Genomic DNA, 26,780 nt, shown 5'->3' with positions numbered 1-26,780 from the left:
AATACAGCCTTGGTGGTATCTATTTGTAACACGGTGAAAAGGGCACCTGAGCACAAGAGCTCAGATTCCATAATTGACAATCATTAGGCACTGGCAAAGTCTCACCATGTGGCTCTGTGCACCGGGAGATGGAGAGGCAATGCTGAGTGCCCACCTTCCCATTTGCCAAAAAGCACAGGGAGGTTGGCCAGTGGATGTGCAGATACACCAGTGACCCCAAAGGCAGGATACCAAACCCCAAAGATAGGATACCATTTCCATGCCTACAGAATACAAGTGACTGGTCCAGATAAGAAGCTTATTAGGAAAATGAATATTACACTTAAAACAACAAAAAAAAACTATAAATCACCTGAAAACACAAGTCAAAACAAATGCTAAAATTTTAGATCTACTGAAGCAGAAATTTTCACTTCAGATTCTCTAGATAAGGAGAAAGAAAAGAACATCGATCAAGAATTTGTGGTGATGTTTTCTGTGGTGGATGAAAACCTGAGCTGGTACCTAGAAGACAACATTAAAGCTTACTGCTCGGAGCCAGACCGAGTGGACAGAGACAATGAGGAATTCCAGGAGAGCAACAGGATGTACTGTAAGCACAGGACACTCCACTTGACTTTGCTTTCCATGAGCAATCAATTCTGCTAGGTCGATTCCCTTGCATAAGCAATGCATTCTAATCTGTGGCCTTGATCACAAAGTGTACTGGACACGTGACCTGGACTCCATCTAAACAGGTCAAAATTAAAACCCTAAACCAGCTAAGCTAGATAAATGAACTGTCCACAAACTAGTAAGGGTAAAATTATAGTTAATGCATGTGTACATTACATTTTTGTATTTATTCAGCCTCCAAGCTCATTCCAGAAATTATTTGAGGTGGCCAATTGATTATTAAACCAAATGCTTAAAAATTATACTTTTATAGTACCTATCAGTAATTAAGAAAACAGTTCAAATCCTTAGTTCCAAAAAGTATCCTTTTAAATGCTACCTTGCCCCCAACAGGGCCCTCTCTATATCATTCCAATATTTTAGTTCACTTTCCATCTTCTACAAATGCCTTTTTTTTACAACTTACTCTTTTTCTTAATTCTCAGACACAAAATAATGAATTTAGAAAGATAATCTCTCCCTCAGAACTTGCATGAGAAATCAAATACGTTAACACTAACAAGGCCAGTAAGAATAGATTTTTTTGTGTGTGTGTTTAGCTTCTTCAAAATAATCTTTGCTCAGAAACAAAGAAAACAACTCCCAAAGTAGAAAAATAAACTAATTATATACATGTCCTTAGTTTCCAGTTTTTGCTTATAAAATACTGGAGCTGATTTTGCTTATAAAAACTGGAGCAGTTTTTGCTTATAAAAAACCAGGGCTGACTCGAGGGTCCCCTTTCCATACTTTGATCTTGCCTATGCTATGTGCTAACAGAAACAGATATTAGAAAAAGATGCTCAAACTTCCAGTCTGTATAGGTTTTGGTGAATTGACAATCATCTGGTGAATTGACGATCCCTCCCAGCACTGATTTCTACCTAGGAAATTTCCAAAATGACCCAGTTTGAACAATGACCCATACAGGTCTCAGGTCACACAACTTGTAACTTTTATGTCTTTGGGGCCATGGTCCTTGGTCCTGGCTCTCCTTCCCTGCATTCTTCTTTTCCTCTTTCATATCTCTTTCAAATTTGCCTTGTAATCTTAAAAAAAAAATGTGAAAGCTTTTCTTGTTTTCTTATTATAAAAGAAATTTATAGTAGAAAATTAGAAAAATTCTGGTAAGCAAAAAGAAAAAACTTTAAATCATCCACACTGCCCCTACCAACATGACCAAAAATCGATTGACTACTAAATAACCTTCAATCTTTTTTCGGTATGTGTGCAGGTATTATATATATGCATGTGTCTATGAACACATCTTCATTTACAAACACACACCATACTTACAACCAGGGTTTATAGTTGATGACTAAGAGAGCAAATAGGTTTTATCTTCAGTGAATTCAGTCTGAATTCAGATCCAAAATGGAGGAGCTCTGCCATCAACTAGCCATGTGTGACATGGAAATGGGAGGGAGGAACAGCTGCTCCTGAGCTGGTATTTTCTATCCTGAGCTGATTCTTTTTCTGTGGAGGTAACATATTACTATCAGTCACAAACTCTGCTCTCCACTTGCAGCTGTAAATGGATACACTTTTGGAAGTCTGCCAGGACTCTCCATGTGTGCAGAAGACAGAGTAAAATGGTACCTTTTTGGTATGGGTAATGAAATCGATGTGCATGCGGCTTACTTCCATGGGCAAGCACTGACCAACAAGAACTACCGTGTGGACACAATCCATCTCTTCCCTGCTACGCTGTTTGATGCTTTTATGGTGGCCCAGAACCCTGGAGAATGGATGCTGAGCTGCCAGAACCTAAACCATCTGAAAGGTAGGACACCCTTGCCTGAACTTGGCTGTCAGCTGATAAGAGTTATATATCTTGGGCTGAGATGTGTGGCTCAGTGGTAGAGCACTTGCCTAGCACGTGGGAGGCCCTGAGTTTTATCCTCAGCACCACATAAAGATAAATAGATAAAACAAAGGTAGGTATTGTGTCCATCTACAACTAAAAAAAAAATTATGTCTCAGTTGCTACACTAACAGAGTGATCATGAGGAATTAAAATCTAACTGCAAAATGTCCTTGGAATAATCTGAGCTTTGAACTGGTATCCTAGTTTTATCCCATAATGATATGTATCATGGTGTAATAAAAAAAACTGAAAGCCTGGTATGTTTATAAAGTAATGAGGTCTGAAAAGATAATAAGTCCTGGAAAAGGATAATTGGTCCTGCCTTGAAAGCATAATATTGCATACAGTTTTTCAGTTTTGCAAAACATACAATATTAGAAAAACCAGATCCATATATTATGCTGATAACCAGCCTGGTTTGGGGCTTGTCAAGTGTAACCAGCTTCATTCCTTGTTTTTGACTACCTATTCCTTTCCTTAACTTGATAAATCCCTCCTGTGTCTCCTTAATAGAAGGCAATAAAAATTTCCCTATCTTTGAAAACTATTTGTGAGATTGATCTCCCAAGGAAATTAGGCATAACCTAGGTTCCCTTGTTACCCAGAACTCCAGACGCAACTGCTTGTAGCAAACATGCCTGATTCTCAGGAGGCCCAGCAGGTGTGGAGCTATTTTGTGAGAACAATAGTCTGTGCTCATTCTTGTCCTCCTTCTCCTGCCTTTACCCCATGAGATAGTCAGAGTCCCTCTTCCTTCTTTATCTATAGATTTGTCCTTTTTCCCTCCTCAAAAGAACTCCCCAGTGCCCTCCCACATAAACTGGTACCACATTTTGGAAACACATGTGTTTACTGTCTCTAAGCTGTATGTGCATAAAAAGTCAGATGTCTTTTTAAAAGCTTGGATTCTAAATGAAACTCACAGCAGCATCTGCAGGGGAATAGGAGAGAGATACTTTGGATCCATTAATGAAGCCTCTTTGCTGTCCTCCCAGCCGGTTTGCAGGCATTTTTCCAGGTTCATAACTGTAGGAAGCCCTCCTCCGAAGACAACATCCGGGGGAAACACGTGAGACACTACTACATTGCTGCTGAGGAAATCATCTGGAATTATGCTCCCTCCGGTATAGATATCTTCACCAAAGAAAATTTAACAGCTCCTGAAAGGTAATCCCCCAAAAATTATTATTTCAAAACTTGCTCCATCCAAATTTTTTTTTAAATCATAAAGAACTGATTCAGCAAATTAAAATTTTAATCAGTATTGATACCAAATAGCTAGACTACTATTTATGCTGCTTGTTATACGAGTCTGTGTTTGAGAACGGACATTTGAGTCTATCCAAAAAAAAAAAAAAATGGGTTCAAATGTTATGAAATGCTCAACAAAGTCCTAAGAAAACACTGAGTGCATTTAGAGACATGGATTAATTTTCTTTGCATTTTTGAAAACAGTTTAGCAGCTCTGAATATGTCAACAATATTGTACAACATTAGACATAGACAGCACTACTGCCTATGCCCAGAACTTTCTTATCATCCCAAATGGAAACTCTGTATTCATTAAAACCCCCTATTCCATCTTTGCCATGACCCCTGACAACTCTATTCCACTTTCTATCCTTATGACTTTGTCTCTTCTAGGTGACTCATATAAGTGGAATCATATCACATTTCTCCTTTTGTGTCAGGTTTATTTCACTTAGTGTAATGTTTTCAAGATCTAGCCACGTTATTGCATGTATCCGAATTTCATTCCTCTTTAAGATGCAACCATATTTCCATTGTGAGTGTACACTGTATTTTATTTGTTTATTCATTGGTTAAAGGACATTGGGGTAGTTTCCACATTTTGGCTCTTGTGACTAATGCAGCTGTGAACATTGGTGTGCAAATACCTGTTCCACTTCCTGCTTTCTGTTCTTTTGGGTAGCCATAGGAGTGTGACTTCTGGACAGCATGGTAGTTCTGTGTTTAATTTTTGAGGATCCATCCAGATGTTTCCCACAGTGGCTGCACCATTTTATAGGCCTAAAAGATGCATACAAGGGTCCCAGTTTTTCCACATCCTCACCAATGCTTGCTGTTTTCTTCTTCTTTTAGTAGTAGCCTCTTGTGTGTGAGGAGATATAGTGGTTTTGATGAGACAATGGTTGGAGAATGCCATGAGATTATGCTTCTCGCCTGCTCCAGGGCTCTGCTCAGGCATCAGTGCCTCAGAAAAGCCCTATCTGCCACACATCTTACAAATCACACAGCAAGTTGGTACCTGGGCCTGCTGGCTCCACTCATGTCTGTGGCTCCTGAAGACTTAAGTCCCAGGCTCCCCTGACTTCCAGATGTGGCGACTCCCACAGCTTCATCTCCAACCCAGAAGGGTCTTCCTCTTGGAGGAGGCCCGTCCAACTCCGAATATCTAAACCTGAATTCATTGTTTCCTGCATAGAACTATTTCCTCCTCTCTCAGCGAATGACATTGCCAACTACCTGTGAATCCATCTGTCCACATGCTGGAGTCCAAAGCCTGAGTGCCATCCTTGTTTCCCTTGCTCCTCCACCAATCCTTCCTCCTCCCCCATCAAGCATTATCTTGGGGTATCCTAAATATCTCTGAAAGCTGTCTAATCCTCTCCTCCTCTTTGCCAATGTCTCTGAAGTCAACACCACCTTCCACTGAAAGCAACCCACTGACTGGCCTCCCTCTTGCAGTCTGGCATGTTCCCAGGCAGCTGTCTGCAGGGTCCTCCTAAAACACTCAGCACCCATGCTTAAGTCCTGCAGCATTGCCCTTAACTAGGTCCTCTTACCCAGCCCCCATCTCTCCAAGCCTCATTCTTTACTTCTCGCCATGCCCCACGTGTTTCGCTTCTTCTGTGTTCCCTAGACCATCCCTGTTCCCTGAGCCTCCCTACAGACTGTTCTTCTTTATAATCACCTGCCGCTCCCAGTGACTCAGAGGCTGAGGCAGGAGGATCCCAAATTTGAGACCAGCCTGGGCAACTTAGTGAGATCCTGTCTCTAAACAAGAAAATAAAAAGGACTAGGGATGTGGCTCAGTGATAGAGAACCCATTCAATCCCTAGTTCAAAAACAACAACAACAAAAAATCACTGCCCCATTCATCAGACCACACACATTTCATCTTGGTATCACTACTTCTCCTTTAGATATTTTAAAGAATCATTTCCCTGGGAGATCTGAGCAACCTAGGCCCCTCTGCATCGTGTCCCCAGCAAGAATGACTCCATGACACCCTGTGCTCATTGCATTTATTGTATCGAGATTGCTTCATAGTCACTCCTCTGACAAATGTCAGGTCCCGGTGGACAGGCATATCAGCCTGCATACATACTGTGCATATCATCAGCATATCACAGGGGTCCTGGACAGAGCAATATTCAACACATTTGCAAATGAAAGAAGAGATGAATGGGGTGCTTTTGTGCTAGTCAGATGCCCTTCTGGAGTTTAATTTCTTCATTTGTAAATGTGGAGGATGATTCCCACTTAGTGGCCTGTGGATTTCAGCAAATGAAAGAAAGTTTCCATCAGCTGGCTGGTGCAACTCTAAGACAAACTGCAGCTACTGTGTTTTCAAACACTTCATAACTAAGTACAAAGATTCTGTTGTAGAACAAATCAGTAACTGTCAAGGGTGGTCAAGGACCCTCCTGAACTTTTCATTTCAGGTGATGTTTATCTTGAGGCAGTGAACAGGATTTTTTTCTTATATGGGCCTTATGTGAATACACACCTTCTGTCTCACTTCAACACCAGCATCAGACCTTTTTTCTTTTGACAGTGACTCAAGGGTATTTTTTGAACAAGGTTCTACAAGAATTGGTGGCTCTTATAAAAAGCTGGTTTACCGTGAGTACACAGATGTGACCTTCACAAAGCAAAAGGAAAGAGGCCCAGAGGAGGAACATCTTGGCATCCTGGGTGAGTCTGCAGAAAATATGCATGGCTGGGGATACCCACCCCCAATCCCAGAAAGAACAGACTTCCATGTGAAAACTGGGCACCCAGAGAGTCAAACTCCAATAAAATGCAGCAACTAATGAGAAGGCCGGGCGTGACCCCAAGCCCTCTGCAGGTGTCCCCAGGACAGCCTCCAGATGTGCATAGTGGAAGACCAGAGTGTGGATTTAGACGCCCTTCTTCTTCATCTGTTAGCTGCGGGGATTTTGGAAATGACTTAACTTTCTGTGCCTGCTTGACTCCGCAATATGGGAACAATAATAGTGCTTACCTCATGAAATCGTAGTGAGGATTAAATGAGCTATTACATGTAAATACTCAGAACTACAGATAGAAAGCTCTCAAAGGTCAGTTTGGCCATTACGCAAAATATCTATATACTATAGAACTATGTTTTTATTCCATAATTGGTAATAATATTAATTTTAGTGATGGAAAATCTGAAAGTGTCATCCTTTGTAACCAAGCTAAAAAGCTGCTTTGGGTGGTCATGGTTTATAGAACCCACTGACTTCTTGGGACAAATGACACACATTTAGCCAGCAGAAGACTAGACTGAGGAGTATATAGTTACTTCAAATAAGTTTTTGTAGATGTGTAGACACTCAGTACAACTTTTCATGGATGTTGAAAATCTATTATTAACTTGGGCAAAAATGATAACAAATTTCATTACCCTGAAGTTGGATCAAAAAGTCCTTCTTACCTCTTCCGAATCTCACCATGTCAGATTGGCCATGAACTTTTTTAAAAAACCCAACTTTTCAGTTTGCCACAAATAAGCATGTTGCTTCCAGTGGTACTTGCTAGAGGACACAGCCTAAGAAAATAATGCTTATTCATTTTTGCACATTATATAGCAATGAAGCCCAATAATTCTCCCTTTGTTCCTAGGTCCCATCATTTGGGCAGAAGTGGGAGACACCATCAAAGTCACCTTCTATAACAAAGGACCGTACCCCCTCAGTATCGAGCCAACTGGGGTGAGATTCAGCAAGGAGAATGAGGGCACGTTCTATGCGCAACATTACAATCCCCCGACGGAAAGTGAGTATGGCCCCCTTCAACCAATCATCAGCAATGTAAAGTTTTACAAGACGTCCAGATGCTCAGTTTTGAATATTGGAAAAATATATGAAGGTATAACCAAAAATATGCGTTATCCATAGTTCTATAGACACGATTACATTTTATATAATTCCTCCACTTTCTTCTATGCACTATAATATATATTTTAAATATGATCATGATAATATATAAATATACTTATCATAATAGTTTTGCACCCAGAGTTTGTTCTGTTAGCATTATAAGTATTTATACATATAATTTTAATGATGCAAAATATACCAGAATATGGATATCTTTGAGCTTTTCACTTTTCAAGGGTGACCAATGAAGACTGGTGATTTTGCCACCACTTGCAATGTGGCCCTGGGCTGGTTTATTCAGCCTCTCTGCCCTCAGTTTCCTGAAGTGTAAATTGGGGCGGTTTGAACAGTTCCACAATTGCTTTCAGTTTTAAGCTTCTTGAATAAGTCACTCTAACCTGCTGATCTGACACAGGAGCACTAGTAGGATTCCATTCTCACTCACCACAAGGAACCTGGAAGTAGGTTATCCTAAACTCAATTCATCATGTGGCTCTAGTGACAGTAAGAAGAACACTGAACTTCCTGCTGTGGCCTCCTCACAGGTCCACCTCCTCATCCAGCCTCCCATGTGGCACCTAAGGAAACCTTTACCTACGAATGGACTGTCCCCCAGGAAGTGGGACCCACTTATGCAGATCCCGTGTGCCTGTCTAGGATGTATTATTCTGCTGTGGATCCCACGAAAGATATATTCACTGGGCTTATCGGGCCAATGAAAATATGCAAGAAAGGAAGTTTACATGCAAATGGGAGACAGGTAGGTCTAGTCAGAGGAAATGAAAATGATGCGTCAATCTCTGAATTATCATTATTATAAGGAAAATTCTGAATTTTGAGACAGTGAAGATTTTACATAAAACTTTTATTCTAAATTTTTTTTTTAGCCTTATAAGATGTATATTAAGCAGAGATTTTCTGCTAACACGATTGTTAGAAGATGGGTTGGGAATGGGATTGTCTATAGGATCCCTGGTCTTTATGATAAAAATAGACTTTTAACATGAACATTTAAAAAATCACCTGCTAATGATAATGGTGCTGAGAATGAAACCCAGGGTCCCACTCATGCCAGATAAGTGTTCTACCACTGAGCCACACCCTAGTCCTATGTCTGGATTTTTCTGTGGTGTTTTATAATACGTTTTTATTTCCCTTCTTAATTGCTATAAATTCAGTGACTTGATTTAAAGATTTGATCAAATACAGAGGTTTTTTTTTTTTTCTTTTAAGGTTACTATACCATGTGGGCTTGTGGTCCTACAAGAATACTTTCTATCAGAGAAAGTATGATGTATAGTAGGCCCTCAGTAGGAGATGTTATCAGTCATCAATGATCTTTTCCTAGATCATAAACTAATCAGAAGTTGTATCATCGTCATCGTCATCATCATCATCATCATCATCATCTTCTTTTTGATTTCTACTCTTTTCTGTTTTTTATCTGGCATTTTTCTAAAAGTGGAAAGTTCCTGTAATTAGTTATTTGGTTATCTCAAGGGACATGTTCTATATGAAGGAGAAGACAAAAATTTGATCCTTCCCGTTTTTTTTAAGTTTTCAAATTTGAAATAATTCAAGCTTCAATAATGTCTTTTTAAGTCAAATTATGTATTGTCAAATTTGGGGACGGATTTACCCATTCTAATAGGAGATAAATAGTTATCCTTTATTCTATTTATTTCTAGTTTACTGAGAATGTTTTTCTATTTATAAAAAAAAGACAAATTACTTGAACTTCTCAAAAAAAAAAAATCCTGTGCTAGGCACAGAATTCAGTGGTAAATCAGACATCTAAGCTGGTTTATAGCTGTAATAGATTTACAATTTAGAGTTATGTGGGGGGAGGGCAACAAGAAGAGAGGAGATAAGCAAACACAGAAAAAATGAAAATAAATAACTTCAGGGAGTGACAAGTGCTTTGGAAACCAAAATAGAGTAATGGGACAGTGAACCAAAACCTTGAGAAGAGGGAGATGACATCTAAGGAGCTAAACTTCAGGCAAACAAACTCACAGCAGTCTGGGGGGACACAAAGGGATCAGCTGGGCAGGAACACTCCATGTTACAAAAATTTCATTTCAGATGATATTTTTTAAATGGAGTATTATGGAAATTCTGACTCTGAAATAAAAAAAAAAAAGTGGCTCAAGCAGTAGCGCGCTCGCCTGGCATGCATACGGCCCGGGTTCGATCCTCAGCACCACATACCAACAAAGATGTTGTGTCCGCCGAGAACTAAGAAAAAATGAATAAATATTTAAAAAAAAATAAATAAAAATAAATAAATAAATAAATATTAAAAAAAAATGTTACCAGGACATTTTTAGGTGTAGTTACTATTTCATCTTATTTCCAATGAAGCTTTTGAATCTGAAGACTCTGTGGTTTTTTCTCTTTAGGCTGGTGGACATTCCTGATACTATATCTGATGATTGTGTCTCCCCCTTTTTCAATTCCTGTCTTTCTAAAATTATTGCTGAAGGTACTTCTCATCTTCATTTCTTTTCTTCTGATGTATGGGCACTTTCTTCAGATCACCTTCCTTGACTCAGTTCTCCATAGGCTCTAACCTTCAGGTTTCTGCCTTCAGTGGGTTTTATACTTTGATAATTGCGTTCTTTATATCAAAAGGAATCTTAAGGGAAATACATGCAACCCTCTCTAACTTTTGCTCTCCTTTGCCATCTTCTAAATTCCTGGCCCAAGGGCAGGAGAGGGAGTAAGAATATTTGCCCAGCTGGTAATTCCTGTTCCAATTCATTGGCAGATTATTTAATCACTCAGGATGATCCATCTTTCAATCTGTTGCTTCCACCTGCTCTGCCTTCAGGAATTCTGAAGTTCTCATAAATGTGCATGCATCTTCCCTGACTTCCATCACCCACATGTATCCACCCCCCAATTTTAGTAATTTTTTTTGGAGTGTGGCTTCAATTGGTGGGGGGCACATGGGTAGGAACGGAGGTGAGAATTTAAAGTTTTAGCTGCAGAGAGAAACTCAGATTACCGTACTGAACCACAATCCCATTCAACAGACACCAAGGTAAACCCTGGTAGCCAACTGGAATTTCACCAGCTCTAGTTCCCAAAGAGGAGCAGATATGTCTGTTCTTGCTTTAGCCTGTCTGCATGCACATACTTATGTCTGCTGCTTTATTCATTCTGCCTTCACCTCATTGTTCTTCTGATTTGCAGAAAGATGTAGACAAGGAGTTCTATTTGTTTCCCACCGTATTTGATGAGAACGAGAGTTTGCTCCTGGATGATAATATTAGAATGTTTACAACTGCACCGGATCAGGTGGATAAAGAAGATGCAGACTTCCAGGAATCCAATAAGATGCACTGTGAGTACCACATCCCCACCAAATTCTTGGGTTATTTCAGTGTTGAATACATAAAACTCTTAATTAAACCAAAATGTGGACAGTTTTGCTCATTAACATTCAACAAATGATTAAACAGTGCTCTGAGGGAAATAGCATTGGTTATTTAAAATTTCAGTCAATTATCCATCATTTCACTTAACTCAGAATATAAGACATACAAGATATGCCTAGTAGATGAATAGTCCTGAAAGGGGGTCCCTATCAGCAGCCTCCACATTGCCTAGGGACATGAAAGGCAAATCCTTAAACCCAATCCCTAACCAGTAAATAGAAATTTGGTGTGTTAAATCCCAGAAATCTACATTTAACAACCCTCCAGGTCATTCTGATGTAGGCTCAAGTTTGAGAACTACCGAGTTGGACACTTTTCTCATCCATGCCTCAGTAACAACAGGCTCATTTTATTATTAAATGTAAAAAGATATGACCTTTGTCCTATGATCTCATGATTCTCACCCTTGACTGAACATCAGCTGGGGATCACCTGGGAGCTTTAAAAACTACCAATGCCCAGAATAATTTTCATTAAATGGAAGCCTCGATTTGAAGATATAATGCTGTGTGTGTGTGCGTGTGTGTGTGTGTGTGTGTGTGTGTGTAATTTCTTTTTTTTCTTTTTCTCTCGGTGTAATCCTAAAATATGATGGTTATGGTTAGAGACAGTGAGCTAATGTTCCAAAAGCCCACACCACTAATTTAGAACAGTAAAAACTATTGTAGCTCATAGAGGGAAAAAAAAGTTAAGTTTTGGTTAGTTTGTTTACAGCTAGACTGGTTCTGGTCATACCACCTACAATCTATGAAATATTTTATTGATTCTGCATTTTTGCATTTTGCAAGTATCAGAAATATTATCTATTGAAAATAACAGAAAAAATTCCTTGCATAAACTCTTCCCTGACATTCAAGATGAGAATTTTCATCTAAGACAAACACATTCCCAGTGTACGATGTCCAGGAAGAGCAGTATTTATTCATAGGTTTAGGAACTCACCAAAATGACCACAGAGAGAAGAAAGAATGGCAGTGGAAACCCACTGTTCTAGCAGGAAGGACAGTGAGGTCCCCAAGGTGCCAGGGACACAGCACAGAACTCCGAGGTCTTCAGTTCTGCTCCTTTAGTCAGGGGCTGCTCTGGAAGTGCTAGAGATGACACAGACACTCCTGACACATAAAGATTAGACAGGCTTGAATGGGGCTTTTAAAATGAAAAAAAAACAAAAAACACATAGTTGGGTTTGGAAGTCAGAAGACTGTCATAAAATAAATTGCTCTCAATGGGATATTTCCCAACTTTTACAGCGATTAATGGATTCATGTATGGGAATCTGCCTGGTCTCAATATGTGCCTAGGAGACTCTGTCGTGTGGTACGTATTCAGTGCTGGAAATGAGGCCGACGTACACGGGATCTACTTTTCAGGAAACACATTTCTGTCAAAAGGAGAAAGAAGAGACACAGCCAATCTCTTCCCACAAACGAGTCTGACACTTCTCATGCAGCCTGACTCGGCAGGTTCGTGTGTCTAGAGCCAAGATAAGACTCTGTTGGGCTGATTCATGTAGCCAAACATGTTGGGAGGTAAAGTCACCCTGGCTCAAGTCTCCCAAAGGACCTTCCTTCCTTGAAAAGGTGTTTAAGGAATACATAGGCCTGCGTATTCCCTATTTACTGGGGAGAAAGAGGGATACCAGAGGAAGAAGAGAGGGGGCTCTGGTTTCCTCCGATTCCACACAGAAGAGTCCTCAAGCAATTTCCTTTTTAATTCAGGTCCTCTTGAAGGTGGCTGGGGAGGCAGAGTAGCAGGGTGGCCCCCACAGAGCCCCAATGCTGAGCTTTCCATAGGGTCTCTGCAGCCTGGATACACTGCTTGCCCTGTTCTCCGCTAGAACTGCAGCCATGCAAATTCAGACAGCGACCAGCCTTGCTTTGAGCCAACCAAACTGAAACAACCCAGAAAGAATTTTAATCAAGATACGAAAATATGCTAATTTATTTCAGGATTTATTTGGCTCGTTTTGTGCCACTAAAACTTAAAACAGATGCAGTGACTCCCTTTTTATTCTTTTGACAAGTAGAAATACATTGGACAATGAAAAAAAAAGGAGATAAAGTGTCTCATGGAGCTGAAATTCTATCCCAGGGAGACAAACACTAAGCAATCCTAAGAATACATCCACATCAAGTGGTTATAAGTACGGGCAGAAGACTAGGGCAAGGAGGAGATGGCGACCTGTGGAGCAGGAGCCAAGACTCCCTCAGGAGGTGACAATTAAGGAGAGACCTGAATAATGTGAGCGTATGCACCATGTAGATATCTGGGGAGAAGGTTACAGGCAGGGGATGTGGCCAGTGCAAGAGTGTCCAGATGGGCACATGCCAACCTCTTCTAAGAACAGCTAAGGGGCCTGCAATAGAGTAAACAGCAGGTGAGGCCATCAGAAGTGGGGGGTCACGTCCTCTAACCGGGTCACAAGAAGGGCTTTGGCATGGATTTGGAGTAAGGTAGGGAGCCACCTTTTCCTCTCTCCCACTCCAGGGACCTTTGATGTCGAGTGCCTTACGACCGACCACTACACAGGTGGCATGAAGCAGAAATACACTGTGAGCAGCTGCACGCAGCAGTCTGAGGATCTCACCGGCTACCTAAATGAAAGAACCTACTACGTGGCAGCCCTGGAGGTGGAATGGGATTATTCGCCACACAGGGCATGGGAAAAGGAGCTGCATCACTTACAAGAGCTAAAGTAACCCGCCAGGCTTTCATTTCCACTTTGTGATTTTAGGTTTTCTACCAGAGGAAAATGATACCAACTTTTAGAATCAGAAGCCCTTGGGTTCAGCAATACCAACCCAAACAACAAAAAGCCTCCTAAGAACCTGTCCTCATCTATTGCTGCTTAATTTTCTCATGAGGAAAACTTCCATTATCTTGTGATTTCTTTTCAAACTAAAACAAAATTAGAGGCCAAATTCAGAGCTCACTGTTAGCTTTATTTACCAACTATTGGCTGCTTGTTTTTCTTTCCAAATTTCACTTTTAGCCCATTTTGTATTCCTAAAACTGTTAGGTATGCAAGAGTATTTTAAATGCCTGATCACAGTCTAGGAACTCTTTCCTCCCAAGAACTTATAGGAAAATATGGTTCAAAACCATTAGCGATGTGTGCTGCATAGAAAAATAAGAATAAATTTAGTGTGCATAATGAAGTGAAAGATGGCTACCAGAGCTTCCAACACCCGTTCCAAGCAGCATCGCCTGGCACCCCTAGTAAGCACTGTGCTCTCCTCTATATCAAGTACATCTTGCACCATCTGGATGATCTGGTCTGAGGACTGGGCTCTGCGTGGATGAGCAGATCCAGGGTGCACAGCACAGAGGAGAGCAGTGGTGGGCAGCGTGGGCTGGTCAGTTTGACTATGATGGCAACTGTGGTTTTCAGTGGAATAAAAGGTTATTTTGGTGACTGGGATTAAATTGTTAAAAAGTTATGCAAGCCAGGTGTGGTGGCACACGCCTGTAATCCCAGCAGTTTGGGAGGCTGGCACAGGAGGATTACAAGTTCAAAGCTAGCCTCAGCAATTTAGTGAAGTCCTAAGCAACACAAAAAGACTCTGCCTCTAAATAAAATATATTTTAAAACACAGGGGTGCTGGGGATGTGGCTCAGTGGATAAGCAATCCTGGGTTCAATTTCTAGTACCAAAAAAACAAAAAGACTATATATAGGAGTCATGAGGTGGCCATGAAAATTTTAGGAACAGGGAATGATTGGGAAAAGGTGCCATTGCAGCTTCTAGCATCCAGAAATATGGCAGTAGCCTGAGATCCCATCACTGACTGAATCTGGACTCATACAGCTTTAGGCGGCATGGAAACCTAGGGATGATCTGTTGAATTCCTCATTTTAGGGGCAAAGAAACCTTGGCTCCAACAGGTTGTGATAAGCTGGAGGTAATGTAGCCAGTGGCAAAGTGAGTGCCAGGATCAGAGACACCACCCAGATGGCGAGGTGTGCTGTCTGCCACACGCTTCTAGCTTTAAAGCCTTGGTTTTTGTTTTTGTTTTTTTGTTTTTGTTGTTGTTGTTTGGGTTTTTTTTTACTGGGTTGGGAAATGACTAAAAACTGCCACATTACTTCAATAAAACTATACTTTTACTCAAAATTTAAAACTTAAATACAAATTCCATTTTCATTAAAACAAATACTAAAAATACTAACCTGTTTTTTTGTTTGTCTTTTTTTTTTTTTTTTTTTTAGTGTTTCCAATGCATTTCTAGATAAGGGGGAGTTTTACATAGGCTCAAAGTACAAGAAAGCTGTGTACCGGCAATACACCGACAGCACCTTCCGAGTCCCAGTGGAGAGAAAACCTGAGGAAGAGCACCTGGGGATTCTAGGTAGGTTCACACGCCTCCTGTCAGAGGGGTGGCAAACCATGTCCCTGAGTTCTATTTGCCTTTCATATATCACAGTCATTCAAATCAAAATAAAAGATTATTCAGTAAAAGAGAAGCCTATGCTTATTGAAAAGTATGGATAATAAAATATTACTCATTTCTGTCAGAAATAATGCATCATTGCTTATACTGGTGAACTTTTATGTATTTGGTATTTATCAAGTGGATTAATGCAGTTTTGGTGAAGTTCCTAAGAAGCTGCTTCCTAATGAAATTCCTACCCCAATTCTCCCTTTTTTCCCATCCCACAGTCTCTCTCTCTCTCTCTCTCTCTCTCTCTCTCTCTCTCTCTCTCTCTCTCTCACCGAGCCATTTAATTTTTAAATTAAGATGTAAATGGTTAATTACAAGAACACCCCCACACACGGGAAAGCGAGTGTTACCATGCACAGGCAATGGAGAAGTTGCCCTGGACTGGTCAGGAGCCACCTGAAGACAAAATGCCCGACTTGACCACACCAGGCTTGGGAATGATCTGAAAACCACCTGACACCTCCACCCCCCTCTCTCCCCAACCTCAGAGTTTCCCTGGGGCTTGGTTATCCTCAGCCCCTAGAGCAAGACACCCAGAGGAAAATGGCATTGAGGTCGGATGGCAGAAATTCTACCAGACAGGAAATGGTTGGGATTGGCTGGGGGGCAGGATGGGGAGGAGCAGCCCATCCTCTCAAATAAGAACTGTCCTAAACTCACACTCAGGAAGACCCCTGGGGGGACCAGCTCCCCAAGATTAGGCATTACCCCTAGAATTCTGGGTAAGAGATTTACCATGGTCTCCAGAGGATAGTGAGTAATACAGGATGAACCCCTGTCATCAGCTCCCCTGATGAGGCACTACCCCTGGAACTCTAGGTAAGAGCTTTTACTGTGGTCTCCATCTTTCCTGGAAGCCATTGCTGGTATTTTTACCCCAGAACCTCTGGTACGGGTGTAAATCTCTGCTAGTACTAGCTCAAAGCCACAGGGGAGATCAGAGACCGCCTCATGCTGGGAAAGTCACCTGGTCTCAGCTTTATTACTAAGTTAGAAGTTGCCATCTAGCAGGTGAATAAGCCACTCTTCCTTTCCCTCTCACCAGGCCCACAGCTTCATGCAGATGTTGGAGACAAAGTCAAGATCGTCTTTAAAAACATGGCAACAAGACCCTACTCCATACATGCCCACGGGGTGAAAACGGAGAGCCCCATGGTGACTCCAACACTGCCAGGTATTCACAGGGAGGAGCACCTTAGGGACACGGCAGCCTCTCCATGGATGGCTACTGTCACACAGGCATTTCTTCCAAACGAGTGTGACCTGAGGAAGTGAAGCAGGACGTAGGGGCTCAGAGGGGACACGAGGAGTGTGTCTGCACGTGCACCGGTGTCCAAGCATGTGCTCCAACCAGGGCAAAGGAGCCAACAGGGAAACAAGAAGGGGCTGCAGAGCTGCAGATCCTTCAGGGGAGTCCCAGATGCTCCCCCAAGCTCAGCTAGGGCATGCCTCAGGTGGCACTGACCCCACTACATGTGGCGGAGGTGTGTGGGCCTGTCTCCCAGACAGGGTCAGCAGGGCCAGAGGCTGCTGCTTGGCATTTTAACTGCCCCCTGTATCTAGTCCAGTACCTGGCATGACCTAGCTCAGAAGATATTTTCTTCCATTATTTATCAAATTGGCTTCAAGGAAAATGCCATTTTTTTTTTTCCGGTCATTTGGGAGTGCTCAAATACACCAGACGAGAAAAGGCATAATTGCTCTGCAGAGTTGCTCTTGCAAAATTAGTGGGAACAGAAATTAAAAAAAAAAAACCCTGCCCCGGTGGTCCTCCCGCTCTTCCCCGGGAGGCGAGCAGATCGGAGGGAGCTAAATGGGGAGCAGCAAGCACTGCTGTGGAAGGCCCAGCAGAGTGAGGAGTCTGGGTGATGTTCTAGGGCCATCAGGAGGGCTTCTTTTAGGAGGTGACATTGATGGGGACATCTAAATGGCACGAGGCAATGGTACCCAGGTAGTTGTGGGGTAAGACCAAGGCCCCTGAGATGGGAGACGGGAGTGTGCCTGGCCTGAAAATAGCAAGCAGCCCAGAGGTGAGAGCCGAGCAAGCAAGGGACAGAATGTGAAGCAAGGACAGCGGGGCGGGACGGAGGAGGGAGGGCCAGGAGGCCATGACTAAGATGAAGAGTCTATATTCTAAACACCTGTGCGAGGATCTGAGCAGAAGAAGGATGACTGACACCTTTTAGGGGGTGTTCCGGCTGATAGGTGGGCAGGTGACTCTTGGGGCAAAGGCAGCATCAGGGACCAGTGAAAGAACTTGTTTGATAATCTGGGTAAAAATTCTACCAAATCATCGTGATTTGGAACAGAGGAGAGCAGCTGAAAGGGTAAGAAGTTGGGGTACCAGTTTGATTTTCAAGGTGCTGCTAACATGGCCAAAAAGGGGGCAAGAGGGAGTGTGGGGAAGAGAAGAGCCAGGGAGGACTCAGGTTCTGAGCATCAGCCACGGGAAGAAGAGGGCCGTGGAAGGAGGAAGGGCCTGGGAGAAGGAAATGCTACTGTGCAGCTTGTTGCAATAAGTAAAAGCGGAGGCGACAGTAAGGTGTTCAGGTGGTGAATCGACACTTTATATTTACAATAAAATTTCGACATAAGAATAGTTAAAGAACAGGAAGAAGTCTTCCACATCCCTCAAGACCATGCTCAGGTCTAGCCTACTCGCCTAGTAAAGGTCTGCAGGACTCCGGCAGGTTAGAGTCCGATGGCATTTTTAAATATGCGAGTAAAGAGCACAGTCAGGATTGGTAGAGGGCACGGGGGAAGTTCAGGTCCAGGATCAGTGACCCAGGAAGCCCTGAGGTGACTGGAAATGGAGATGGGACTGGAGAAGATCCTAGGGATGTGGGAAGAGGTAAGGGTTTGGCAAGGTAGGAGGATCAGAATATGGTTAGGTCCTGCATGGGACAGGAGTGGCAGAGGAGCCTACGATGAGACAGATGGGACAAGACAGGAGGCCAGCAGGACTTTGACAAGTCAGAGGCACAAGAGTAGGGGGGCTGATCCTGAACCCAAGCTCAGTGAGCAGGTGGTGGGAGGAGGGGGAGAGGAGGGCTGCACAGAGCCAAGGGAGTTGAGTAGGACAGTCACACACAGACATGACCCCAGGGACGTGGCTGCCCCTGCAGGACAGTCATTTGGCATGTGAGGGAAACATTTCAAGCTAAGAGGAGTTTGTAAAGCTTCTTCAAATGAGGATACTGGAACAGCCCCTCCTGTCTGAATGACAGCAAGTGTATCATCAACAGTTAGTTCCTAGTTGACACACACAAATGACATGAAATATATCTAACAGTCAATCTTAAAACTAAATGCCTGCAAGGAGTTTTGAGTAGTATTACCCTGGCATTCCAGTTCCTGGGTTACTACTATCAAGGCTTAACTCCTGATTAATTTAGGTGAAATTCGCACATACATATGGAAAATACCAGAAAGATCTGGAGCTGGCACAGAGGATTCGCCCTGTATCCCATGGGTTTACTACTCCACTGTGGATCAAGTTAAGGTAAATGTTAAGTCATTTGGTGTTTTGTGACAACCCCCCCAAATAGACACACAGTTGAAGGAAGGTGAGTGTTTTCCTGTGCTCAAGTTCTATGTTAAACAGGAAAATAAGTATTCAATCTATATTAGTTTAGTTTATTTGTTTGTAAAGATAGAGTTAGCCTAGTATTGCCGATTATGGAGAATACTTATAGAACGTAAGTTATCGATCAATGTTGTACTTTATTTCCCTTTTGGCTTGAAAATATGTTGAACTCAAAGAGCTGGTACATGGTTTCAGCACTCTTTCCAACCAGATAATATAAAAGCTGATCTCAGCAGTCATTCACAGAGTAGCTGAAAGTGCTGTTTGATGAAACATTTCAACATTTGTTCAAATATTTATTTTGTAGAAATAAATCTCTAGTCCAAATCTTTTCTGAGTTTTGGTGCTGCATACTGGTCCACTTCCCCCAGGGCCTTAACACTCAGCCACTCTAACATGAATGCTGGGTCCTTGGCCTCCTTCTGCATGTTCCATTGTACCAGCAGCAGCACAGGCACCCAGGCCACAGATCTGGTGCAGAGGTGCTGACTTACCCAGCACCTGCCTCTCCCTGGCTCACCCAGACCATTCACCCTCCCACCCCCACCTAGGGCTCAATCCATTCCTTCTCTCCATCCCCATAGCTTAGGTTCTTGAAACTTGTCTCAACTACACCATGTCCTTCCAGCGTCCAATCTCTTCCCCTCCAAGTCTTCCTTCGCTTCACCTAAATGACTTAGAACAAATTTGCTGCCATTTTCTGTCTAGTTTTTCAGTGGTTTCCAATGATGCACAAGACAGAACCTTAAGTTCTCTACCGTGATTCAGCCCAAAGACCCTTCAAGACCTATCCTGCCATTTCAGACGCCCAGCCCAATCCAACTGCTCACTAACGTGGCGTTGGTGGTCTCCCTCCCTGTGTGCATCATTCTTCACTGCAGCTGAGACTACTCCCATGTCTACTCCATTTCTTCCATTTCTGTTTCCTTTATTAGAATGAGTTCCTAGAGGGCAGGAGCTTTGCCCACTCTTCCATGGATTTATAGTGAGTGGCCTAAAGTGTGGCTCATATTCATGAGTTCATGAGCCCATGGTGTAAACAAGCCCACACTGTTCATTTAGGATTCTTTTAAATCACTGAGCATTAGCTGAGCTAATTTTTGGCCTCTATGCACATCTCTACTTCCATACCACTCACATAACCACCCTGCTGCTCACCACTGTTCCAACTGAACCACTTCACTGCAAAGTCAGTAAACTGGCCTCATCATGTTAGGCCAAGTCTACTAGTTAAATGGGTCCTCCCCAAATTCCTGAGGTCAAAGGTGGTAAGACCCCAGTTTGCTGAAACCTGACCTATATTCCAGAATGACCGAAGTTTCTGCTCGTCCCCAGGATCTCTACAGCGGATTGATTGGCCCACTGATTGTCTGTCGGAGACACTACCTGAAAGTATTCAATCCCATAAAGAAACTGGAATTCTCCCTTCTGTTTCTAGTATTTGATGAGAATGAATCTTGGTACTTAGATGACAACATCAAAACATACTCTGATCACCCCGAGAGAGTAAAAAAAGATGACGAAGAATTCATAGAAAGCAATAAAATGCATGGTACAGTACGATACATTATTCTAAAACAAATATCTTCATTTTCACCCTTTGCTTCTTTCAACTATAATTAGGTTGGAGACTATTCATTTATTATATTTTAGGTAAACTATTTTTTTCCTCACTTTGTGAGGGATAATTCTATTGAAGGGGACTATATTTAAAATCATTTACTAACTTTTCCCCAATTCCAAAAATCTCATTCCCTTTTAATAAAATCCATAAGTAGGATTAAGGCTTTCTTCAGTGCAAGGTGATGAGAGAGGCATTAGTGTGACATAAGTGACATTAAAATATCCATTTCCTTCATTTGTAGTGAAATGCATTCTATTGTATCCAAAAGACTCACCCTATTCATCTAATATCATATTATCTGTGAAATACCTATCGGTTTAAAATATTCTACAAGGTAACATGCATTTACGTGCTTTCCCCAGCTATTAATGGGAGAATGTTTGGAAACCTGCGAGGCCTCACGATGCACGTGGGAGATGAGGTCAACTGGTACCTGATGGGGATGGGCAATGAGATAGACCTGCACACAGTGCACTTTCACGGCCACAGCTTCCATTACAAGGTAAGAGCCACTGGTGGTCTTCCTTCTTGCTCTGTTTGAATATGGCTTCACAGAGGGAAAATCTTTCCTCACATGTATCTATGAAAAATTCAAAGTTTCATCTGAGCATGGTGGCACATACCTGTGATCCCAGCCACTCGGGAGGTGGAAGAAGGAGGATGTCAAGTTCAAGGCCGGCAATTTAATAAGACCCTGTCACACACACACACACACACACACACACACACAAAACCTGACAAAAGGACTAGAAATCCAGCTCAGAAGTCTAGAGTGTTTGCCTAGCATGTGTGAGGCCCTGGGTTCTGAAAAAAAAAAAAAAAAAAAGGAAGTTTCAAAGAGTAAAAGGTACAGAAATTTCAGTTGATACCCCTGGTCTTTGTTAACCTGAGTTTTCCTTGAAGTTTTCACTGAATTTTCATGGAGTTCCGCTCACACAGTGCTCAGTAAGGCATTTGAGTGGAGCTTCTCTCAGAGAGGGCAGGAGTGTTCCCGTAATAAGCCAGAGAGCAGAGGTCAGGACCAACCTAACTTTTGCCCTGCTGTTCAAAGTTCTGAATCTTAAAAGGCCTGGGTGAGCAAGGTCATCGGGCAGATGTTAAGCAACGTCCCTCCACCACAATCCTACTTCTGTTCTCGACCCAATGCTGAAGTGCTGATTTCAGCAGGAACCAATGGCCCTTTTATAATATTCTTTTTTTTTTAAATTTTTGAGTTAATGTAGAAAATGTATTAACTACTAAAAAAGCACCTTGCAGAAAGTCCATTTATAATCTGCATTTTGTTTTACAATGATCTATTTCTAGTGGACTTTTGATTCTATCCTTGCAGAAATACACCCAACTCCTGTCTCCAGTTACGTCTCTGCCTGGACTGGCCCTGGCCTGGGCGTCTCCATCAGCCTCCTTTTCTGCTTCCATTACTATCCTCCTTGCCCTAGAGTTTCATACACAGATGGTCTAGGGCAGGTTCAGGCTACAGCGAGGTTGGGGCTGCCGGGCCACAGCCTAGTTATTCTGTATAGCTCAAGTGCTCTGACAGAGGTGGGCCAGAGTCACAGTGCAGGAAGCCACAAGCAGTCCTGAGCTGGGCCAACACCATCTCATCTTTCCTCTGCACCCACTTGATGGCCCATGGTGCTGAGGGCTTACTAGAAACACACAGACCACACATCCCAAGGTTCGGATTAAACACAGATGTGCAGGGACTCATTCCATTTTTCTAACATCCCCAGGTTCCCCAGTGGAAGATTGAGCCAACTCTTAGTACATTATGTAATGTTTGTCATTTTTCTAATTAAGCACAGGGGCATTTATAGTTCTGATGTCTTTGACATTTTCCCTGGGACGTACCAAACCCTAGAAATGTCTCCCCAAACTCCTGGAATCTGGTTACTCCACTGCCATGTGACCGACCACATTCATGCTGGGATGGAAACCACGTATGCCGTTCTACCCAACGAAGGTAAATATGCAGCTGGAAATTCTAGAAGTCATATTTCATGATACATAAAAGGCCTTTTTGCCTAAATACTCCCCCTAATATGAAGAATTTGTGAATTTTATGCCCTGATTTCTTCCTTCTCTACCTCCAGGCAGGAATTTACACGGCTCAATTCCTGATAGCCAGCACTTGAACAGCACATAGGCTCTAAGCTGGTCCCAATCTGATGCAGTATAATTGTCCCTGAAGCTAACATAAGGCATTCACCAAGAAGTGAACCATGATTTATGGGAGACACATTTAGAATTTAGTTTCTGGGCAGAGGGTGTAGCTCAGCGGTGGAGCGCCTGCTCAGCCTGCATGAGGCCCTCAATTCAGTGCCCAGCACTGCAAAACAAAAACAAAAGCACAACTTTTAACTTCTTTCTTAAAGGAAAACACTAACTTTTTTCTAAGTAATAGATCATCCTTAAGAGAAGTCTGGGAACCCCCCCCCCCAAAAAAAAACGACATAATTTCCAACAGCCAATCGGACAGAGGAGCATCCTCTATGCTCCCAGGGAGAGGGGAAGACATCACTGATTGTGAAAGATGCAGGAGAAAAAGTTAAATCCCCTGTGTCCCAATTCCTGCAGCAATTCCCCTACATGAGCACACACACACACACACACACACACACACACACACACACACACACCACAGCAGGAAACTGAACAGAATTTTAATGTATATACACCAACAAAGTGTATAAAGAGTGAAATTTCTGCCTTATGGCTACAGGCTTTGGTCTTTCCTGGTTCAAAATTGGACATGGCAAACTCAACAGGGGGAAATTATGTAAAGAAAACAACTCTGTTTCCTTCTCAAAACCAGGATAAAAGGAAATATATAAATGGTTGAAAATTTAAGTCACTGAAAGATTAATCCTTAGTACAAATGGAGTTTAATTTCTGCTCCAGGATTTTATATCAACACCTTCTGCCATGAAAGTTTCTTCTATGAAAGTTCTTTTTATTATAAAGAGTGTTTAGTAATAATGCAAGAACCCGATAGAAGATAAGCCAATAACTTAAACAAAACAAAAAGTTAAAAAGGCTGAGAAAAAAAATTATAGTCTTTAAAAAACGCTTGCCTGCCTGTAAACCACACAAAAGAGCATCCCACTGTGATGTCATGCACCTGGAGATGGCTGTTTCCACAAAGGAGAAGTCCTTAGGGAGAGTGTTGTCTGTCCTGTCAGTTACTATAGTCCAACTCTCCACCCTGAGCAGCACACAGGGACCTCCTGTGACAAATGTAAAAGGTACTTTTCTTACACTGTGACTTTTCCATGATAGATAACCTTTCAGATGCAGATCACAGGTTGAGAAACTTACTTGGTTTGAAATTCCCTAGACAGGGGCTGGATATTTGTATTGCTAGTCAAGTACCCCAACCTAACACAATAGTGTGCTTGGTGACTATTTCACATATTCACAAAATGACACAAAATTTCATGAACTTTCCTTGGACATACAGAAAAGCTGCAGGAGTAGGACAAAGAATTCCCAAACGCCCTTTATCCAGATCCCCAAATATGAATGCTCTACACAGCTTTATTTCCCAATTTCACCAATCATCCTAACCGTGTTCTTTACAGAACAAGGAACCCCACTCATGCCCTGCACTGTTGCCATTTCCCTGAGGCCCCCCCTGACTCCTCTCTTACAGCAGCTTCTCAGACCCTGTCTTTCACAATCTTGATGCTTTGGAAGGCCAGAGGGCAGTCAGTGCACCCACCACCCTTCATCTCAGTGGGTCTGGTGCCTCCTGATGCTTGTGCTGTTGTATTTTTGGTGACCCTGTTACAGAAACTTGCTGTGTTTTCCTCAATGCCCCATATTAGGATATTGAGCTGTCACATTATGGGTGAGGTTACCTTTGAAATGACTGGTTAGGGTGGTATCCACCAGGTTTCAGCACAGTCAAGTTACTATTTGTCCCTTTATAATTAATAAGGATCCTGTAGGGGGCAATGTTTCTTTAATTTAATCATTCCTAGAATAAGAGATTTCTAAAATATGAGAAGTAGAAAATATAAACGAATTAAGAATGATTAAGCAAAGTAGTACTTTAAACTTAGAATGCATTTAAAGTACCATCTACTAATTTTTTAATCATATAAAATACACTATTTTAAGTAATGTCTTAAAATTTCTTTTTCTATAGAAACCAAGTCTGGCTGAAAGAAATAATTTGGTGATAAGTGGAAAAATTTTTAAAAAAAGATTCATAACAATGTATGTGAACATGTTAAATACAACATTACTTTGGAATGGCTATAAACATTAATAAAAGACTGAAAACATAAAATTCTGTGCATCTATGGGGGAAACTGTGTTGCCTGCTACAGATAAAAAAGATCAACAGGCCATTAAGATGTTTAAAAAAAAAAATCTATGACCAGAGAGCTGTCCCGGTGGTCCTCAAAGGATCACATGAAGCGTCCCTGACATGTTCCCAACCATCACCTTCCCATCGATGCTGACATCGTTTCTAATGAGCCAGTAGGCATGCAGGTACAAGCTGCAGAGGAAGAAGGAAAAATAAAACAAAAATAAAAAGATGCCAATTGGAGTTTTGTTGAAAAGATGGTCAAGGGATATTACCTGGAATTGGGAAAGGTGAAGTTGAGAAACAATGCCTATGTCAAATCCAGGTAAAAACAAACTTAATAAAATATTGAAACCTTGCCACCAGGAGAAAAGCTTCAGAACGTGGTTGTGCCAGGCAGTGGGCAAGCAGAACTTCTGTACTGTCTCAACTGGATTCAGTGAACACTCTCAATGAGCTGAACTTGGACTCAAAACTCCTTCATAAGAGGTTAAAAAAGAAGACAGACATGACTATCATGATACAGTGCTTTATTGTCACAAATGCTCCAGCTGCAAGAGCAACAGGAGTATACATCAACAGGAAACAGATACAAGGCTTGGGCTGGAAAGCGTGAATTCAACAAATGATGCCAACATCCAGACAGGAAGTGAGGTTTGTGAACATTTACTTCATCTGATGCAGAAAGAAACAGCACAGGATTTAAAAGTAACAAGAAGATAGAGTTGGAAATCTTTTACACTGGCAAAACATTTACATCTTCCTCAAGAGAAAATTATTATTATTTTTTTGAAAGTAACACAATAGAAAAATCTGGAAAATTCCAGAAGATAAAATTTCTGGTGCTCTAAAGTAACATTCAAATAAACTTGTAAAATATTTCCTCAAGTGTTCCTGGGATAGAAAAAGATTGTCATGTCTCCAAGAACAAGAAATTGGTGGTGTTTTCTGGAATAAAAATCAGTATCCACTTTTAAATATGTGGCTTCCTTGAAGAATTCTTGTGTCTTGAAGCTCTTTTACATTCTGGGCAATTAAAGGGATTCAGGTTATAAATTTAGAAATTAGTGGTTACCTACTACATGAAGCACCCTGAAAGAATCTGAGATATGTAAAAACTACAAAAAAAAAAAAAAACCTTTGCTTGTATCTGTACCTGTCAATGAATTTTTAAAATGCAGCTTCATGTGCTACTTTCAAAAGACACTTCAAGTCAGTGATTTTTTGCGACTGCAGTAAAGAAGATAGGGCAAGAAGAATGCAGCAGTGCCATCTTCTGGGAGGACATTCAAGAAATCCCTGAGCTCCAGTTCCACAGCAACGATGGAAAGCACTTCTGTTATGGGAAAGAAAACCTGTTAGAATGGAAAGCCCATCTTTAATCTAAGTCTCTTAATCACTCATTCGATTAATCAGAAGCTGGTTCGGGAGACAAAATGTTACAACTACAAAGAGAACAGTCTCCTAAGTCCACAGACGACTTTGTGGTTTTAACAACTTCTAACATCCTTTCTAGACTCCTCTGAAGTTGATTTTATATCAGCCCCATGGGATCTGGAGTTCCTCTTTCATTGCTGGATTACTAGGTTGTTTTTCAATAGGTTCCTATTGTTTTCTAAAGAGAAAGGTGACTATCTGAAAAGGGCCTGCTGTTAGCACTGTCCTGCAGGAAATATACATCAGATGTTTGCCAGGCAAGGAAACACCATTTCCATTT

The 26,780-nt window shown here is 41.8% G+C and overlaps 2 protein-coding genes across 5 annotated transcripts in view; one reads left to right on the top strand and one right to left on the bottom strand.

Moving 5' to 3' along the window:
* The window catches only part of Cp (ceruloplasmin), a 46,270-nt gene that overhangs the window by 12,232 nt on the left and 7,258 nt on the right, over positions 1-26,780 (top strand). Inside the window, exons 4-19 of one of the 2 annotated variants that reach the window (XM_026406616.2) lie at positions 419-592; positions 2,183-2,437; positions 3,517-3,688; positions 6,324-6,463; positions 7,397-7,549; positions 8,199-8,413; positions 10,852-11,002; positions 12,347-12,559; positions 13,584-13,791; positions 15,306-15,445; positions 16,584-16,712; positions 18,934-19,040; positions 20,460-20,676; positions 21,111-21,250; positions 22,549-22,711; positions 24,899-25,068. In XM_026406616.2, coding sequence (XP_026262401.2) covers positions 419-592; positions 2,183-2,437; positions 3,517-3,688; positions 6,324-6,463; positions 7,397-7,549; positions 8,199-8,413; positions 10,852-11,002; positions 12,347-12,559; positions 13,584-13,791; positions 15,306-15,445; positions 16,584-16,712; positions 18,934-19,040; positions 20,460-20,676; positions 21,111-21,250; positions 22,549-22,711; positions 24,899-24,915 — 2,594 coding nt within the window. In that variant the 3' untranslated portion in view covers positions 24,916-25,068. Of the gene's footprint in view, positions 1-418; positions 593-2,182; positions 2,438-3,516; positions 3,689-6,323; positions 6,464-7,396; positions 7,550-8,198; positions 8,414-10,851; positions 11,003-12,346; positions 12,560-13,583; positions 13,792-15,305; positions 15,446-16,583; positions 16,713-18,933; positions 19,041-20,459; positions 20,677-21,110; positions 21,251-22,548; positions 22,712-24,898; positions 25,069-26,780 lie in introns of those variants that run through there. The other variant, XM_026406615.2, reaches the window with a different exon arrangement.
* Hps3 (HPS3 biogenesis of lysosomal organelles complex 2 subunit 1) overlaps positions 25,161-26,780 on the bottom strand; it is a 35,883-nt gene continuing 34,263 nt past the window's right edge. Inside the window, exons 17-18 of one of the 3 annotated variants that reach the window (XR_003302366.2) lie at positions 26,220-26,399; positions 25,161-26,089 (exon numbers count right to left, since the gene is read on the bottom strand). Coding sequence is in view for 1 of the 3 variants with exons in the window: in XM_026406617.2 (XP_026262402.2) it covers positions 26,272-26,399 (128 nt within the window). In the remaining 2 variants the exon portion in view is untranslated. Of the gene's footprint in view, positions 26,400-26,780 lie in introns of all 3 variants that reach the window. The other 2 variants (XM_026406617.2, XR_003302367.2) reach the window with 2 other exon arrangements.

This window comes from Urocitellus parryii, chromosome 2 (genome assembly GCF_045843805.1).
Source record: "Urocitellus parryii isolate mUroPar1 chromosome 2, mUroPar1.hap1, whole genome shotgun sequence".
NCBI lineage: Eukaryota > Metazoa > Chordata > Mammalia > Rodentia > Sciuridae > Urocitellus > Urocitellus parryii.
This window is presented reverse-complemented; position numbering and strand designations above follow the sequence as displayed.